Source organism: Humulus lupulus, chromosome X, assembly GCF_963169125.1.
Source record: "Humulus lupulus chromosome X, drHumLupu1.1, whole genome shotgun sequence".
NCBI classification, from domain to species: Eukaryota; Viridiplantae; Streptophyta; class Magnoliopsida; order Rosales; family Cannabaceae; genus Humulus; species Humulus lupulus.
In genome coordinates, this window is record NC_084802.1 from 208,490,778 (window position 1) to 208,510,754 (window position 19,977).

The 19,977-nt window shown below is 28.8% G+C and overlaps 1 protein-coding gene across 1 annotated transcript; it reads left to right on the forward strand.

Moving 5' to 3' along the window:
- Positions 1-9,896: 9,896 nt before the first annotated feature.
- Positions 9,897-15,572, forward strand: LOC133803335 (uncharacterized). Its single transcript, XM_062241340.1, has 7 exons — positions 9,897-10,041; positions 10,478-10,809; positions 10,943-11,066; positions 11,380-11,509; positions 12,952-12,991; positions 13,121-13,433; positions 15,201-15,572. Exons 2-7 carry the CDS (start codon positions 10,627-10,629, stop codon positions 15,275-15,277), a joined length of 867 nt encoding a protein of 288 aa, XP_062097324.1. The 5' UTR covers positions 9,897-10,041; positions 10,478-10,626; the 3' UTR covers positions 15,278-15,572.
- Positions 15,573-19,977: the final 4,405 nt, after the last annotated feature.

The window sequence follows — 19,977 nt, forward strand, 5'->3', positions numbered from 1 at the left end:
TTTTAGGGTTTTTGGAATAAAAATCACAAAATGAAGAAAACATCAATATTACGTTTTCTATTTTACAACGGAGAAATTGAAAACAAATTTTAATTTTGTTTTGAAAAATAAGCTGCCAATCAGCTATTTACGCGGGACCCATAAATTTTAAGATTCCAAAATGATAAAATCCAATCCAGATTCTTTACCAATCAGCCCCTTAGATTTTAGTATTAGGCACAGAGATGAACACAGGCTGTAAAGTTGTTGGGCCTGCTGACGTACAAATCAAGGCTGGTGCTTGCTGAATTGAATTGGGCCGCAAGTGAAAGAGTCTTGAAGGTATAAGAGTTGGGCTCTTTTTTATGAGAGAAGCTGGGCTGTGGATTGTTGTGATTTTCCTTCGGCCCAATTGAGGAAGTGGAGAGGCCCGTGGGTTGTGTTTGAAGGAGCCTCACAATCATTGAAGTTTGGCTGAAAGTGGGACATGAAAGTAGTTGGGCCAGGAGAGAAACGAGACACATGTCTTGATTGGAGTGAATGATGTTTGGGCCTAGTTGAGGCTTACTTTGGACGTGAGGCCCAACAAATTGTTGCCATTGTATGTAGGGAAATTCACAAATATACATTAACATTTAAGAAAAATATGAAAAATACGTTAGATTACAAAAATACGGAATTTTTATAGAAAAATACAGAGGGGCAAAAGTGTAAATACGGAATAGCAGTGAAATACAACTTTTTTTGTTAATAGTCGTTACAAATTCGTAAACATGTGTTACAGATGCGTAAACTAGTTACATAAAAATATTTTTGTAAACACCATTTACAAATATATAACCAAGTTTTACAGATTTATAAACAAGTTTTACATTTTTGTAGACAACATTTACAAAATAATTTGTTGCTAAATTTTTGTTATTTTTGTAACAATGGTTTACATAATTAATTTTATAACTAAAAAAATTTATATTTGTGACTAATATTTTTAAAAGTAAGTTGTGAATTTAGTTAGCATATTTGTAACAAAAATATATAAAACCAAGTTTGTAACTAAAAAATATAATTTTATTTTATAACTAGTATAAACAAAAATGTTAAATTGCATTAAACAAATAACATATATTTTTTAAAAAAAATTGTAACTACTAATAAAGAAATATATTATATTGATTAAATATATAATATTTTATATATGCATAAATATTTATTTAATATTAATAATTATATTTATTTGATATATTTATAAGTAAAATAAATTTATTTGTAATTATTATTAGGGCTGTTCATTGGACCATATCCAATGTTTTTGGACCCATCCAGATCCAATCCAATTATACATTGGATGTTGGATTTCTCCAACCGATCCAATCCAATACTGTATGCTCAACCGAACCGAACCGATCCAATAAGTCATTGGATTGGATCGGTTCCATCCAATGGATATGAATCCCTGTATTGGATTGGATCCATCCAATACTTTTGATCCAATACTTATTAGATCGGATCGGATCCATCCAATATTTTTGATCCAATATTAATTGGATTGATTGGATCCATCCAATCCGATCCTTAGAAGAGTTAAACCTGATTTTTCACATAAACGACTAATATATTAATTCAAAACATTACAAACCCAACATAAATCCAACCTAAATTGTAACATAAGTCCAACATAAATCCAACCTAAATTGTAAACAGTAAATGTAAATGTAAATTTTTTATCCTTAGAATATAAATGCTTTTTAATATATGTAAACAGTAAATGTAATAAAATATAATATATTTTAACTTAAAAAAAAAAGTATAATATATTTTTTATCTGAATATTAATTGGATGGTATTGGATCATTATTGGATTGGATCGGTCGGTTGGATCCATTGGATTTACATGTCATCCAAGAACCGACCGATCCAATATTAGATTTTAAAAAATGTCATCCGATCCAATCCAATCATGATAGGATATCCAATTTTTAGCTGTCGGTTGACATTGAATCGGTCGGTTTGTTATTGGATCGGATCGTTTCTGCACAGCCCTAATTAGCGTACCAAAAGTATGTATGAACTAATTACTGAAGAGAAAAAAACAAAAAAAAAATTAAAGTGTAAAAAATAGAATGAAAAAAGTAAAAAATTATCATATATATATATAAAAATATTTATTTTTTAGTTTAAAAATAGCGTGCTCAAAGATTTTTATAATTGTATAAATATATATATATATATATAAGCATCTATTTGCATATATATATATATAATATTAGTTTGATGAACAGAGATAAATTGATGCATAATTGTGTGGGTGTGAGAGAGCCTGAAAGTTAATATAGAAAATTAGAGTTTATACCGTAAATTTGTAAATATTTTATATAACCGTATATTTAGATTTGTTTTTACAAATACGGTATAGTTTGTAATTAACCCTTGTATGTATATTACACATACCTATAGGAATCGTGGGCTTATTATTGTGCTTTATTCGGGCTCATTATCTTTTTCATCCATGCTTTCATTTTTATCAAGTTTTTCTCCAAATTTGGAATACAACACAACATTAGATTAAATTAACTATTTTCAACTTGAATAATTTTTTTTATTTAAAATCATAAAAATAAATAACTTAATTATAATTTATTTATCCAATTAACATTTAGAATTAATCATTTTTACACACCAATCAAAATGGAACAAGGAAATTTTTGGTTTATGTTGTGATAGGTTTCCAATCCTTAATGGGCTTCTCATTGAGGTCCAACAATGACCAGTCACTCATGACATGGTTTGTGCGTTTTATTTTTTATTTTACTACACTAACAATCTCTATAATATTCAGGATATATATTATACATATAAAAATACATATATGTAAATCTCTAAGCTTAAATTTGGTAGCTTATATCCAAATTTGTTTATTTGGTAAGTGAATATATAGCGAAGGTGCATATTTCGGAGTTGCACTTCCTGGTATCACAAAAATCAATGTGAGTATTCATCATTGATTTCATATAAAGTATGTAACTTCTTTCTTGGCCTCTACCTAGGTTTTTTATTTTTAAAATTCATTACATGTTACAAAATAAAGTATATATTGTAGTATAGAGTATGATTTCTATTTATAATTCCAACCAGATAGAGTCTACTAGGAACACCTATAAAGAGTGATACACCTCATCATGAGGGAAAGTAGAAAACAGAGCAGTACCACCACTTTGGGGGACTAATACTACCATCTTAGGAGAGACATACTTGCATATATAAATATATATATATTTATATATATTTATAAATTTTTGACTTGAGTCCATGTTGAACCCCCAACCTCTTGGTACAAAGCAAGATGACCTGCACAGTTGATCTTTTCCTTTTAACTTTTTTTTCTTTTGCGTATCTTTTCTATTCAAAATTTGTATTAGTATTAAGACTTGAGATTAGAAGTACGACAATAAATGATATTTATTTATTTTATAAAAAATAATGATATGATAATTTTTTAATGGGGATTTTTCAGTTTTATGACTTTTACAGTTATAGTCTATAAAATATGAGGATTATACTTTTTTTAAATTTAATGACAAAATTAAAAAAAAAAACTTAAAAAATTATGAAAAAACTCTAGTAGCTAACAAAACTTTATTAATAGTAAAACTATGACTTAAACTAATTTTTATACAAAAACATGGAAAAATAATAACTTTTTCTAAAAAAGACATATTTTTATAAAGATTTTATAAACAGCCATAAAATTGTAATTTCCTCTTTTTATTTATTTTTTAATTTTTTTTTATACTTATAGCCCTTCTTTATGTTAACAAGCTGGGCCTGGCCCAGTTAATGGGTCTAGTCCAGTTAGGATTACCTAAACAGGGCTTACTTATTTATTGAAGTTAGGCCCATAATGGCTACAAAGAAAGCCTAGGGAGAGAGAGAGAGAGAGAGAGAGAGAGAGAGAGAGAGAGAGAGAGAGAGAGAGCGCTTTATAAAACTAATTTCTTTTCAATGTATAAAACCTATTGTTGGGATGATGTTTAAACAAAAACCAATCCGTTCCTTTGGGAGAACAACAATTTTTTTAGTCACATTCCAAATTGTTATTAATGTTATATATTATATTGTGCTCGTAGAGCTTTCCCATATACCAGAAATATCCAATCAGCATTAATTTTGTGTATCGTCTTCCGATTTAGAATTATTTCTTAGATTGATATTTATAATTTAAGAGCTAAAAGTATATCATATGCAACAATTTTGTGTACTTGATGGAATAATGTTACAACAATTTTTATTTCGTAACCAAATTAAGTAGGGAAGAATACCTTGGAGAGTTCCACACAATATCACAATTGTAGTTGGTTAATTAATTAATTGGACACCAAACAAAATCTTGAAATTTTTAATATTCATTCAATTAAAATTATTATGTGTCGATTCACCACCACAACAAAAAATGTTTGTCAGTCTCGTGAGAAAATAGATTTTAAAAATATGTGTACACACAATTTACACTAAAATTATTATGTGACAAAGCTTTTTAACCTAGTAGAATCATCTTAAATAAACGTAATTGATTAAAAAAAACTTATCACATAAATGAGTACAATGTTTTAGTATAAATGATTATGTACTCTTTCACGTACGTATATCTATTTTCCTTTTCTTTTCTGTATCTTGTTTAATTCTTTATGATTTCACTTTATAATTACCCAGCTCTTGTTCTTTTCTTATACTGGCCTATCTTAAATTTCATTTTTTTAAAGTTTAAAAATTATATATCTTTAAAACTAATAAAAATGATTTTCAATTCTATTTTTTCAAACAAAATTTGAAAAATAATACAAATATATATAGCGATAAAAGTTTCTCCACTTTAATTGCCTTTCATACCAGTCATCGTTTTCTTTTCCTTTATTTATTAATTGAAGCTATCAAGCCCTAATAATACTAAATACTAAATATATAGCTAGTGATGTGCTTAATTAAAGTCCAACATCACCTTCCCTACAACCTAACCTGATGATCTAATAAAATCATATGAAGAGTGCAATGTGGTAATTAAAGCCATGAGTGGCTTTTTTTCTTTTTTAGCTATAGAGGTCGTACGTACTAGAGTTTTTGTAATGTCGAACAATTAATAATTTCAATAATTGAGAGAAGGAATAATGGACTAAATTATAGATATATATATATATATAGATACTCTTAATGATCATTTATATATTTGCAGAATCTCTGAAGTGGTGAAATAATAATTAAGGTAATTTGTTTTGGTAATTAATTACTACGTATCATAGAATCATAGAGGAGAATAATTCGATGATCCCTTTTAGATGTCAATACATACATGGAAAGCTAATAATATTAATACTATATACTTTGGTATATATATGTTTTATGGTAGAAAAACTAGAGAGCAGAATATAGAGTGAGACCAAAAAGTCACTATAAAAAAGGCATATGAAAGTAGAGTATTTGAATTGCCTGCATAAGTATATTATCATCATGAACCCTAGCTAGAGTAGTCTTATCGAACAGAAAGAAATGCAAAACATAATTAACATGGTGATTCAAATCTCCACATTGGAAGAAGAAGAAGAAGAAGAAGAAGAAGAAGAAGAAGAAGAAGAAGAATATAATGTTATGATCTAAAATAAAATTAGCAACAATATTGTAGAGGTATATAGACATTTGACATAGTAGTATAGCCAAGAAAAGAGTTGCAGTTTAAACTTAAATAGAGACCCTAGAAAATATTGGTGGTGTGACCCAAAGTTGAGAAGAAAAGATGAAGAGAGAGAATAGAATTAATTTCCTAGGTGTGGGAGAGAGAAATAAAGAAAGATCGAATAAAAACCCTTTATAAAAAAAAAAAAAAAGAGATGGAAATCCAGCTCATAAATTCAAAGAGTGATAGGACCCCACGTGGAAGAGGACCTCCCTGCCAGTTCACGGGGTGGTACAGTTTCTCACGTATTGAAATATATTAAAGAAAAGAAAAGAAAAAAGATAATAAAAATAAAAAAATAAAAAAGAAAAAGAAAAGAAAAGAAGATACTTTAGTGTAAATGATAGCTGTCCTCACCTCGTCTCTAACGCTGGCAACAAACAAAGCCTTCAGAAGACCATGACTCGTCTCTACTGACTCTTCTGCTCTTTTTTTCTTTCTGATTTTACGATTTCATTTCATTTCAGTTCTTTCTTTGATCTTTGATTATCGCCACTTTGTGTGCGTGCGGACTGGACTAGAACTACTGTGCATACATGTGTGTTTTTCAAAAAGTTTAGTTAACTAATTAACAATAGTAATGCTTTTGTATCAGAATATTCCTTAATTAATTTTGAGAAGCTTATTATGACTATTAGTTAGTAAATCAACCCATATAAAGTCTAATGTTACATTATTTATATATAAATGTATATGACAAATATGTAGTATTCACAAAGTGGGCATTAATGTATATATATATATATATTTTATGTGTGTGTGTGTGTTTGTGCGAGTTGCGGAATCCCTTAAAACCCTGTCTAGCTATACATGACTTGACTTTAATTTGTGGTTCTCATACTCGTACAAATATATATGGCCATATATAGCTATATATTAATATTATTATTAGATTATAGGTACAAGATAATAATAAGGAATAATGGCATCCCATTGCGGTTTAATGATAATAATATATGGTGTTTGCTTGGCATTTAGCTATTTATTTAATTATATATATAAGTTATATAACCATGGAATAATATGATGCAATATTATTGTATATATATAGTGTTGCTATATGATGTCTAATGTGGCAAACTGTAATTAATGATGGAAACGAGATAGAAAATGAAAGAAGAGTGATCTCCTGTCCCTATTTCGTTCTCCGTCGTCCTTGCAAGGTCCTAAGGTCTCGTTCCAATGAATTTTTTTTTGCATCCCTAACTAAAATTGATATAATTTAAAATTAAGGTCATATATATATTTAAATTTAAAATATGTGAGTCTCGATATTTATATATATATATATATATATATATAAATTATATGAAAGTTTTGTTATCATCGTTGCCGCCCATAACTAACTATACTGCACATGCTTTTTCTATCTGTAACTATACTTAGTATCATAATAGATCTCTATCCTGTAATCCCAACTGATTATTGATTTTTTATTTATTTTTTACTTTATATATGTTTGATACCATGTACTACTTATTATTTTGTTGTTTATAAGTTGGCTTTGGCTTCGTCACAACTTATGATTAGGGGTTAGGAACATGGGGTCATGTGAGAATATTTGACCAGCATTTAGCATATATAATAATTAATTAATAAGTACCAAAGCTCTAAGTAATATATTTAATCAAAATGACTTTACATGTACACAACACAAGCGCATATGGAAAAGAGAAAAAAAAAAAATCACTAGTATATACATTTGTATATATAATGCTAAAATTATACCTGTTCCGGCATTTTGATGCCATGGTATATATAATTGTTCTTTACAGAGAAGCAAAGGTAATTAATATACATTAATTATTTATTATACCGTAAAAAGTAACACATTGTCATTTTTTTAAACTAGCAATGAGCAAAAAAAGTAATTAATTAGTACTTATTTGTGACTAATTTGATTCCACTAAACAAAATAAGAACAATATAAATCAATCAAACTTTATTTTATATATGTATTAGGTATAAACAATATACAATTCATGTTTGCGTAATTTTATTTAAAAATTATTATATTTTTTAATTATCATTTAAATTTTAAATGAATAAATAATGTCATATATTATAAAAAAATGACATAAACATATTTAAAAAAATTAAAGCAAAACATTGTATATAATTTTAAAAGAAAGAACTAATATCATAATTTTTATTTAAAAAAAATCGTTAAACTAAGGTTTAGTTAGATACACATTTTTTACATATAAAAATATAATGCATTCTAGTTTCAAAGTAAATTATTTGATGTTGTTTATTAGTTTGCAATTTAGTATTCATAATAATTTAAACTTTGGTCTTTTTTATGTTTTGATTTATATATTATATATGGTGATTTTAATTTTAAAATTAAATATTTTTTTCTAATATTCTTTTAGGAAAAATATTCATTATAATAAAATATTAAGAAATACTAAATTAAAAGTATGAATTTAAAAAGTTTATTTGATAAAATTTTAATTATATAATTAATTTTTTTTAAAGTGAACAAAATTTTCCTCATTAAAAAAATTAAAAAAAAAAAAAATATGTATTTTTATGTCTTATGTCACTATTACATATATGATTGGATAAAAAAAAATATATTAAGTGGCAAAATAAATAATTAATAAAAAAAGAAAATAATAAATCTAAACACATAAATATTTTTTGGTTATAATTTTTAAAACATAATTGATAAAATAATTTAAATACTTAATATGAAATTTTAAAATATGTGATGAGAAATTACTATGACTAATTTGTTATTTTTTTATTTTATTTATCTTATTTAGATGACTTTATTATTATTTTTTTAAAATTTATTTACTTTATTTAGATGATTTTAAAACTAACGGTATTAGAAAAACATGTTAAATCTAACGGAACCAACAATATCCGTTAAACTCACATTTATAATATATAAATATATTTAGTTTCTAGCTAATTAAAACTAAAACATTATATATATAATATAAATATGAGAACAAGTTTTTCAAATAATTAAAGGGGGAAGCCATTGCAATCAAATGTCCATTGAAATAATTTTTTGGACTCATCAAAGTGCCAACCCGATGATGATCGGAGGGTCCATCTTGTTGCTCCCTCTTTCATAGACCCAAACCAACACTTCAAAAGTGCATATGTTGGATTTAAACATTTATATTAATTTATATACAAATCATTATATAATATAATATATATCAACATCTATAACAAAAATAAAATAAAATCAAACATCGTATCTGTTCTTATTAAAATACTTATATACAAGTAAAATACTTAAATTATAAGTAATATATTTGTTACTAATTAAATTATAAGTATACAAAAAATAAATAAGTGTTTTGTTTTGTTTTAACTAGATAGTTCCTTTTTATCACTCTTGATTATGATCTATATACCTGATTATACAAAATGGACAATATTATTTTCCAATTTTTTTTTTTGGGGTAAATGAAATTAATATTAATTTTACCCACTAGCTAATTTTCTTTAATATTATTGCTGTATCTATAAGTAATTGGATAATAGCATGATAAATGCAATTTAGTAATGTGATTCTTACATTTGTATGCTGTAAATAATAATATAATTATAACAAGTCAAATTTTCCTTATTAATTATATCATCTAATTAATTATAAATTAATATTAATGTTTGGACACGCACATCACTCTATTTTATAACTCTCTATTTTTCCCAATTACAAAAACAAAATTAAGCTCTAATTAATTACGCCTGCCTAAAGAACTAATTATGCCTTGTAATGCATGATCTCTATTTGTTAATTTTGTCATAATACACTGCCAAGAGAATTAAAATTAGAGTTTTTAGCATAAATTAATCCTCGCTCCCTGAGTTTTTTGTTATTTGGCAACTCAATCCCTTAGAAATTGTTTTTGACAATCAGCAAGTTCTTGTGAGTTCTAAAAATAATAACAATACAAGTCCTTTCAAGTTTTGTTTTGTAAATAATTATGACATTCTTATATACACCCAAATATTAATTTTATGACAACCTCATCCTGTCCTGTATAGAAAAATTTGATTGCCGAAAACAAATATTTTGGGGGGACTGAATTGTCAAACAAGATGAAACTTGAGGATATTTATGCTAAAACCCCTAAAAATTGAAACATAAAAATAAATAAAAGAAAATGAAAGGAGAGAGAGAGAGAGAGAGTTGATTGGAGAGAGTGGGAGAGAAAAGATTATATAAATATATTTATATTAATGGGGGGAGAGAGAGGACAGGAGGACACACTCCAACTCCAAGTGCGCTAGTCACGCAGCTGTCATTCGGAATTACAAAGCCCACACCCACTCTTTTCCTCACAGCCAGCAAATCATCGTTAGCAGCTGTCGGATCGGATCCCTCTCTCTCTCTCTCTTTTATATTTTTTCTGTTTTATTTTTAATTTAATTCTCTTCTCTTCTCTTCTCTTTTAACCAACCAACCAACCCAAAGCTCTGTATTTCTAACAGCTAACCCCCATATCAATTCAAAACAAAATAAACACCAACACCAACACCAACACCAACACAATATAGCATCGTTAACTATATATTTCGGTTTTTGTTTTCTCTAGCTATACCTCTTTTTAATCTCTTATTAATTCTATATATGATTCTCTATACGGATCATCATATTACTTATTTTTAGGAGATAGGTTTAGAAAGAAAAAAGATAGATATATATGAGCATATATGGAGGAAGAGCAAGCAAATAACAAGAGTTTTAACAGATGGAATATTATTACTACTGTTAGTACTAAACGACAGTACCTATCATCACAGCTTAGGTATCAAAGCAGCAGCAGCAGCAGCAGGTGAGGAGTTTTGATCGAATCGAATCGAATCGCGCCCAAAACGCAAGTTCCCATTTTGTCGTTTTGTCGATTATCATCAGTCTCAGTCGATATCATCACCATCATCATCATCATCATATGGCACACGCACATTTTCGATCGCAGTTCGGAGACACGACCTTCACAAAAGTCTTCGTGGGTGGTCTTGCTTGGGAGACTCCCACCGATGAAATGCATAGATATTTCGAGCAGTTCGGGGAGATTCTCGAGGCTGTTATCATCACTGATAAGAATACCGGAAAATCTAAAGGATACGGATTCGTAAGTAGTAGTGATCTAGCTATAGCTCTTCATCATTCGTTCCCAAAAAAAAAAGATAATCGATTCATATTGTATAAATTTATATAGATTTGAGAGTTTTTGATCGATTGTTATATATATATATGGAAAGTAGGTGACTTTCCGGGAGCCTGAATCGGCGAGAAGAGCTTGTGCGAACCCAAATCCGGTGATAGACGGAAGAAGAGCCAATTGTAATATCGCTTCCTTGGGGAGGCCCCGACCTTCGCCCCCACGAGGTCTTTCCCTTACTTTATTTATTTATTTATTTTTATATTATTGTCTTTTATTTCTAACTTTTATTATTATGGCTGATATGATAGGATCAATTTGCAACTTTTTGGGATATTTTAAAACTTTTTCATATATCGAAGGAAATAATATGTTAAATAAATACATAAATATTTATATATTATTATTATAATATCTCTTTGATTAAGCTTTTGAAAAAAAAACCCACCTTATATTGTGACCGTTACATTAATATTGATAATTCTTATTCTATTTATATATGTATATATATATATATTTATAATTGTTGTATTGGAGCAGGAAGAAATAATCAAGGTGGGAGTCCCTTTCAAGGAGGGTCACCACAGGGTGCTGTACCAACCTATAGTGGAGTTCCAGCACCATTACCGCCACCACCTCCTCCACCTTCTCTAATTTATCAACCTTACGGGTAAGCCTCAATAAAATAAAAATAAAAATAAAAATAAAAATAAAAATAAAATAAATTATTAGTGACGTGGCCTTAGTAGTCAGCTGACTCAGCAACCTGTGTGTGGCCAGGTCAGCGCACGTGACCTCATCATGCTTAAATTATTTATTCCAAACCAAGTAATTATTGCAATTATCCTCGACTCTCTTCAGTTTAAAATAAATAAATAAAAAATTACTTTTTTGGTTTGTGCAGTTTATTGAGATCAGTTGATGAAATATATGGAAATTAGAGTTTTGATCAATCGATCGATGTCATTTTCTAGGTTCCCTGAATTTTTTTTCAAAGTACAGTTGGTATGTAATAGCTTTTTTAAGATAGCAATTATAAATAGTAAGAAATTGACATGGCGGTAATAGAGAGGTGGGGTTTGCTTATGCTGTCCTAATTATTGGATATATATTTATATATATATTCGATATGGACCCACTAAATTGTGGATATATATGTACATATATCCAATCTTCTAGCTATAGCTACATATACACTCATCTAATAATAATAATAATAATATGTAGATAAAACTTCTCTAACTTTGGATTTTAATTTCTAGGAGATAAGACAGAGAGATGTGTAGATTAAGTTACATGAATAGCAATAGGAAGACCAATCAAAATCAAATGATCATTAAAAAAAAAAAGCACATTTTAAAGTGATTCTAAGCAAAAACCAATCTTTAATTGTACACATATAACCAATTTTGAAAGTCAATGATCGTTAGGTCTAACGATCTTATAGTGGGAAAAAAGAAAAGAAAGAATGATAATAGTGGGTGTGGAAGTATATTATGTGCATCGTGGTGGTCCTCATCAATTATACATCTCAAGATCCTTTTTTTTCGATCTATTATTTATTATGTTAATTAACCTCTATTTTTTTTCTTAATTTGTTTGATTCAGTTCCAACTTATTATTATTAAAACTATATACATTTGTATATATTTTTGACATTGTATATACTAAAATTAAGTTTGTAATAATTAATCATCATGTATATCTAGCTATATGCAAATTCGTATACTTTTTCATATGGATATAAATTAATAATTATGTGTGCATGAAGTATATTAATTAATATAGTTAATACAACATGTTCTAATAACGTACGCCAGTGGATTCAATTATCCTTCTATATGTTATTATAAATGTATATATACACCAAATCAATACACTGATCTCTCACCTATATCAATGTTGTCAGTCTCTGCAGTAATCACTGATCATCACGTCCACAAAAACCAGTGGTTGTTCTTTTTTTAATTCTTACACACACACACACATATATATATATATGACATTTCTGACCTATATATCTACCATCTTAATGTTTATTATATACAATAAATAGCAACTATACATAAACTAAATGTTATATACATACTCATTAATTATTTATCTCTGCAGCTACCCGACCTACACTCCAGCTGATTATGGATACCAGCAAGTAATAGTTAGCTACTCTTCTCTCTTAAGCTTTTATAAAAAATATATTAAAAAGGAAAAACAAATGTATGGTGTTCCATTTAATATGTATATATTATGCTAAAGGGTATCATTGAATTGTCACAAACAGGCTCTTTATAACACACAATACCAACAAGCACAGTATTATAATCAGTTGTACGGAACGTCTTCATCTTCCGCCATGAATGCTCCATATTACTATGGCTATTCTTTTCAACCTCAACCTCAACCGGCTCAACCTACTAGAGGACCATCATTTTCGACACTACCGCCGCCGCAGCAGCAGCAGCGCATGGCGGCCGGACCACCTTCATATCTCTACTATCCAGCTCACATGGAAGCTAATGCATCATCGTACTCGGGCTACCCTAATCAATCATCACTACTCCAACCAAGGCATCCTTTTGCCTCTTCTCCCACTGGTAATTATTACTATTCTCACCCTATTATTGAATAATGTTCTTTTTTTTTGGGGGATATCAAACAATAATGCATGATACATATATGATATGTACAGACATATATAGTTATATATAATACATAACACAATTATGTAAAATTATTAAGTATAGGAGGAAATTTTTGAGTGTATAAGATAGTGAGTGGGTCCACATGCCATGTGAAATGAGCTGTCTGGGGTTATATGGGGTGTGACCCGGGTAATAGGTCAAATACTGGAAAGTAGTGACAGACAAGGATAGAGAGAGTAAACTAATAGTGACTGCATGTGGTTTGATCAGTACTGTTTATGAGAAGATGATAATATTTGTTTGGTAGATTCTCAATAACATGCATATGCTAGCTGGGTCGACTTGGCTACAGCCTCTCTCCCCCGGCCCACATTAATAAATATTTCCACTAATAATAATAATAATAATAATAATTATATATATACATACAATGTGTGTGTATAAGTGCAAATATTTCTTCATGTACTGGCCAATAAATATATTTATACAAACAAAGTGGCTAAAACTAGAAACATCAATAATAATCAATAAGCATAGAATCTGCTATTTTAAGAATCGTATTGTTTGTCTTCTTTCAAACTATATATTATATATATATATTTGCTTTCCTTGTGACATTTTATTTTAGTATAGATAATTAATAATATGAGAAGAGGAAGAATAATATCGAGTATATACTGTATATTCAGTCAGATTAAAACTCTTAGGTTTAATTATTCAATGATACTGAAAACATATGAATCATCAACTTTTCACGTTATCTTCTAATGATAACAAGGAACAACTAAATGCATGTGACGTTGCTTGGATCGACTTGTTCGCTAGATTACAAAATGAGGTGATAGAATATTGGAGTTATATTAGAAAGATGTGTATATATGTTGTATGTATATAAATATATATATATATATATATAGAATCTCACATTTCTAGAGCTATATACACAGCTTGTAAATTGTTATAGAAGATGTGTGTATATAGAAGCTACTATTCTAGAAATATTTACAGCATGTAATAAATGTATATATATATTTCTTATATTAATTTATACAAGGTTTAGTTTAAATTTAATATATGTTGAGATGAGAACATGGTGTGGCAGAAACTGAACTCATGAGTAATGATGCATGTGTCATAAAAACATGCAGGACCATCTAACTAACCATTTGACCTTTCTGAATAATCTTAAATTCTCATACCTGCCTGGTTGTTGATCATCACATATAATTATATATATATATAAATTTCTTCCCGCAATGTCATGATAGTTAGTTATCATTGGTTGTGAAATTATTAATAGAGAGAAGAAAAGAAAAAGTGAACATGATGCGATCGATACCATTAATGCGTAGTTGATTGAAAAACACATAAAGATTAAAAGTGGAAGAATTGACAAGGAGTATTTATCATTTTTATATATTTTTTATTTCTTACTCATCATATTATATATATTTTTGTCTCAGAGCGGATTTATATTTAACAAATAACGAAAATAGGTATTTCTACTGCATTGAGATTGAGTATACAAACGTTTAGCATGGGGATGTAACTATGATTTTATTTTTTATTTTTTTTATAGTGCTGATATCATAGTAGTTAGATTAGTCTATTGGTTCTTATGTAGTTCCTACATTTTTTTTTATTTAAACTAAATAAAAATCTTTTTTTTTCCGGCTTTATTATTAACCACTAAACTGAATTTTGGTGTCTACTTGGCAGATTCACAGAGTCAGCAGCATGCTTCAACGGAAACAGAAGCTGGAGTCAACAGTTCAGAAAGTCCTAATAATACCTAGCTAGAAGATATCTACCATTTTATACAAGCCGGGTTAAAATGTAAAATAATTTCGTTAAAAATCATCATTCAATTTCATTTTATTTTCGTCTCTTTATTTTATTCTCGATCAGGATCAGCATTTTATTATTACTACTATTACTATTATTATTATATAAAATTCTTTGGGGTCCAAAGCTGTAACATTTTGGCGAATTCTGTTTAAAGTTACTTGGGACCTGTACCTTCTCACATTCACAGCTTTGACCAGAAAAGATAATCTAATTAATTTCTTTAATTATGTCATTTTTTCTTTATTCTTTTTGGTGGTAAAGAAAATATGACTAACTTTCTATTTTCAGCCACGTTCTTAATATATATATATATATAATCAATAATTCTTAACTTTCTATATTGTCCCAAATTAACATTCTATATTGTCCAAATTTATGAAATCGTACGCATCATTGATCAGGGCATTAATTTAATGTGTAGAGGGATAATCAGGGAGTTAATTATTTTTTTTTCCACAATTAGAAATAATTAATTTTTGAAATAGCAGGAATATTAACATCATTTAGTTTTTTTCATTGTTTTTAAATATAAACTCTAACCAAAATCATTTAGCACCTATTGGAAAAGATCTCTCACTTCACCTCGTAGAAATGATGAGAAAGCGTATGCATATCTCATGAACCAATAATAAACACATGTTGTAAGAAAGTTTGCAAAGTTCACTTCGTAAGAAATTGCTGAAAATAGACTTTGCTTGAAAGTTTCAATTGAGTCAATTAAGTGACTTGAACTTCAAGAATATTCTTTTAGAGGTCGTGATGATTTCAAGACATCAAACAATCGTGGAAACGTTTTAGAATTATTGAGTTTCATAGCTTCTTATAGCGATAATGTAGTAGAAGTTTTTAATAAAGCTTCACAAAATGCCTCATATACATCACCAACAACGCAAAAATAAATTTTGCATGTTTTGACATCTAAAGTGAAGAACGCAATTTGTGAAGAAATTGGTGATGCAAATTTTCGTATAATAGTTGACGAGGCACGAGAAGAATCTAAAAAAGAACAAATGTAAATTGTTTTGAGATTTGTTGACAAAGATGACTATGTGCAAGAGTATTTTTTTTGGGCTTATTCGTGTCAAAGACACTCCTGCTTCAACATTGAAACAAGATTTATTTTCTATCCTCTCTAATCATACTCTTGAAGTTCGGTTTATCCGAGGACAAGGTTACGATGGGGCAAGTAATATGTCTAGACAATGGAATTCCTTACAAGCTTTAATTTCAAATGAATGTCCTTACGCTTATTATGTTCATTGTTTTGCGCATCGTTTGCAATTGGCGTTAGTTGCTACATCCAAGGAAATTATTTTTGCCCATCATTTTTTTTACCAAGTTAAACTTCATTGTTTATATTGGTTTATCATGTAAGTGTAATGGCCAATTAAAAGCTGCTCAAGTTACAATATTGCTCATTTACCTGAGATTGACGAGCTTGAGAGTGGAAAAGGACTCAATCAAGTTGGTTATTTACAAAAGGTAGGTGATACTCGTTGGAGTTCTCACTTAATAAAGTCTTTTTCTAGCTTGATAAAAATGTTTAGTGCAACATGTGAAGTTTTATTAAATTTTATTGAAAATGGTACTACATATGCTCAATGAGGAGATGTGGATACAGCTTATGAGGCGGTAACTTCTTTTGAATTTGTTTTCATTTTGCATCTTATGAAACAAAAAATCTAAAGATTTCTAATATGCTTTGTCAATTGCAAGATATTTTAAATGCCATGCATATGGCTTTGTCTACTAAGATTCTCATTCAAAAACTAAGAGAAGATGGATGGGATGAATTAGTTGACGAGGTGAAATCTTTTTGTGCAGCTATTAATATACCTATGCCAAATTTTGGTGCTCATTATATTGGAAGAAGAGGAAAGACTCGCCGATACAGTGAAGTATTATTTCAAAGTTGATATTTTTAATGCAGTGATAGACTCTCAATTGCAAGAAATAAACAATAAGTTAGATGAAAACACGGTGGAATTACTCATTCTTAGATAAAATTTAGATCCAAGAGAGATACATGCATGTCTCATTCAGAATTGATGACGTATGCAAATTGGTACAAAAATTTACCCACAAGACTTTGCAAAACATGCGATAATATAACTAAGGATGCAATTTCAACATTTTGATCATGAGCGACAACTTTCTGATTTCGCATCTTTGGCAACTATTTCTAATTTATGTCAATGGATGGTAAAATCAAGAAAGGCAGAAGCCTATCCACTTGTGTATGGAGTGGTAACTCTTATTCTTACTCTTCCAGTTTTTATAGCTACTATATAGAACGATCTTTTTCAGCTATAAATATAGTAAAGACTATACTTCCCAACAAGATGGAAGATGAATTTTCGAACGATTGTTTGCTAGTGTTCGTTGAAAAGACAATTGCTGAAAAATTTAGTGTAGATATGGTTTTCGTAATATGCAAGAGAGACATTATGCATTTTAATAGATTATGAATGAAATTGTATTTTTTTTTTTGAAATACTTGTTTAATATTAAAGTTTAATAGTTGGCCCCTCATCGACTAATTCTGGCTCGGTCATTGGTTGTTTCTATTAGCTTAATAAGTACACGGTATTGTACTAATAGAAAAAGCATGAATAAATTACAATAATGTGGTAATTATTGGAGTTCTTAGATTTTCTTAAGAAAGAAAAAATTAATTGACATATTAACATTTTTTTCTATAATTTTTTACCAGAAAAGAACTAATCGTTTTTTCCTGTAACTAAAATTTATTATATGCCTTAAAATGTATGTGTGTAACAGACATAATAAATTCTTATGGACGATGATAACCATTTTAAAACTAAGAAGAATTAGTATAGAATTTAGGAATTGAAAGGTACGAGACTTTTGTCAATCATGACTTAAATAACAAATAGTCTGTATCTATATCTCAATTAGGTAACTAGACGAAAATCTGACATTAGAGGCGGAACAATTAGAGGTCCGCTGGTATTGTAGTCCGCCACTAATAATGTGTAAATATAAAAAAAAGAATTAATTTTTTTATTAGCGGCGGATAGTCTGCCGCTAATACACCAAAGAAATGTCCGGAAAATGAAAAGAGATTTTAATTTTAAAGATATTAGTGGCGGGTATTTACTCTCCGCCGCTAATAATCTTGGATATTTTAAATTTTGCACATCGTTTCGTCCATCCATTCCTCTCTTGTTTTCTCTTCTCAAGTGTTGCATTAGAGGCTTCTCTCCTTCGCCAGTTACCCACCACAGATTCTCTCCTTTGCCAGTTACCGACCTCGGCTCCGACCATCCGCCACTTACCCACCTCGGCTTCGACCCTCCGACGATCTTCACAGCAACCTTATATTCCTTCACCGCCACTGCCACTGCCACCACCACAACAAAATGTTGAACATGAGGATAATTATAGTATTAACCTTAATGATTTTATTTAGTTATTAGTTTATGTATTTTTATTAAATTAACAATGTGTTTATTTTTAATGACAATATCGATATTAGCTAGTTTGATAAATATTAAAATTATATATTAATTTTAATATTAGTTATGTTTAAATTAATTAATTGGTTATTTTGTTTAAATTTATTATGAATTATTTTTAAAATATTTAAATTTAATAAATATTAATTTATTTATTAAAATATATAATAAAAACATTATTAGCGGCGGATCCCGTGGCTAATAATGTCACCTCTGACATAGGTATTAGCGGCGGGGTCTGCCTCCATTGTCCGCTGCTAATAATAATCCTTATTAGCGACCAATAATTTGAGGTGGGACATTAGCGACAGACCCAAACCTTAATAGCGGTGGACCTTCCCGCTGCTAATAACCTTTATTCTTGTTGTGCGTATAACAAATCCATTCCATTTAATCCAGCAAAAAAAAAAAAATTCAATTACTAAAAGGTTAAATAAAAACAACAAAACAATCTGATCATCAGTTAATTTTTATAGTTAATTATGTTAACATGGAGAATAAATTAACTGCAATATATCCATGCTTGTCACGCATATGCTTCTCCCTATAAACCTTAGGGGAAGTAAAATTGGATATACATACTGTGAAAAGATATTTGAACAAACTTATACGAAATGGCTAATTATAACAACAATAACGAAAAAAGTCCACATTGCACGTCCCAAAACTAGAAATTTTAATCGTTTTCATCTTCACCATATATATCTATATATATATATATATATATTTATGGCTCTCTCTAGTTTTCTCTATATATATATAATCTCTGATGGTCTTGACTGTATTGAGAGTGGTATTTAATTAATTGCTTAACAAGATTAATCAACATAAATACGTTTCCACAGATTTTAATTCGACTCACTGCGGTGCAAGTCTTACTTAATCTAGTTGCCATGGGCCACAGATATTAAGGATATTACCTTTCATTTCCAAAATCAGCTATTCAGTTGAAACAGGAGAGAATTATGAGACCCTTTTACAGAGGTCTTTTCATTCAACTGTAATATTCCTCTCCTAATAATTAAATCTCTCTCGTCTTACGTACGTACATATTTCAATATCATGATTATCACTCTTTAATTTTAACGTTATAAATTAACCAAAAGTCCCATAAATAATGTGATATTATTCTAGTTTAATTTTCTGTTTTAGCACACATAACATGCGTT

What these genes read in the sequence shown, in the direction of transcription:
- LOC133803335 (XM_062241340.1), top strand. Translation starts at nt 10,627, where the DNA reads ATGGCACACGCACATTTTCGATCGCAGTTCGGAGACACGACCTTCACA. An exon ending in CTGATTATGGATACCAGCAA is followed by an intron (nt 12,992 to 13,120) that starts GTAATAGTTAGC and finishes TGTCACAAACAG; the next exon opens with GCTCTTTATAACACACAATA. An exon ending in TTTTGCCTCTTCTCCCACTG is followed by an intron (nt 13,434 to 15,200) that starts GTAATTATTACT and finishes TCTACTTGGCAG; the next exon opens with ATTCACAGAGTCAGCAGCAT.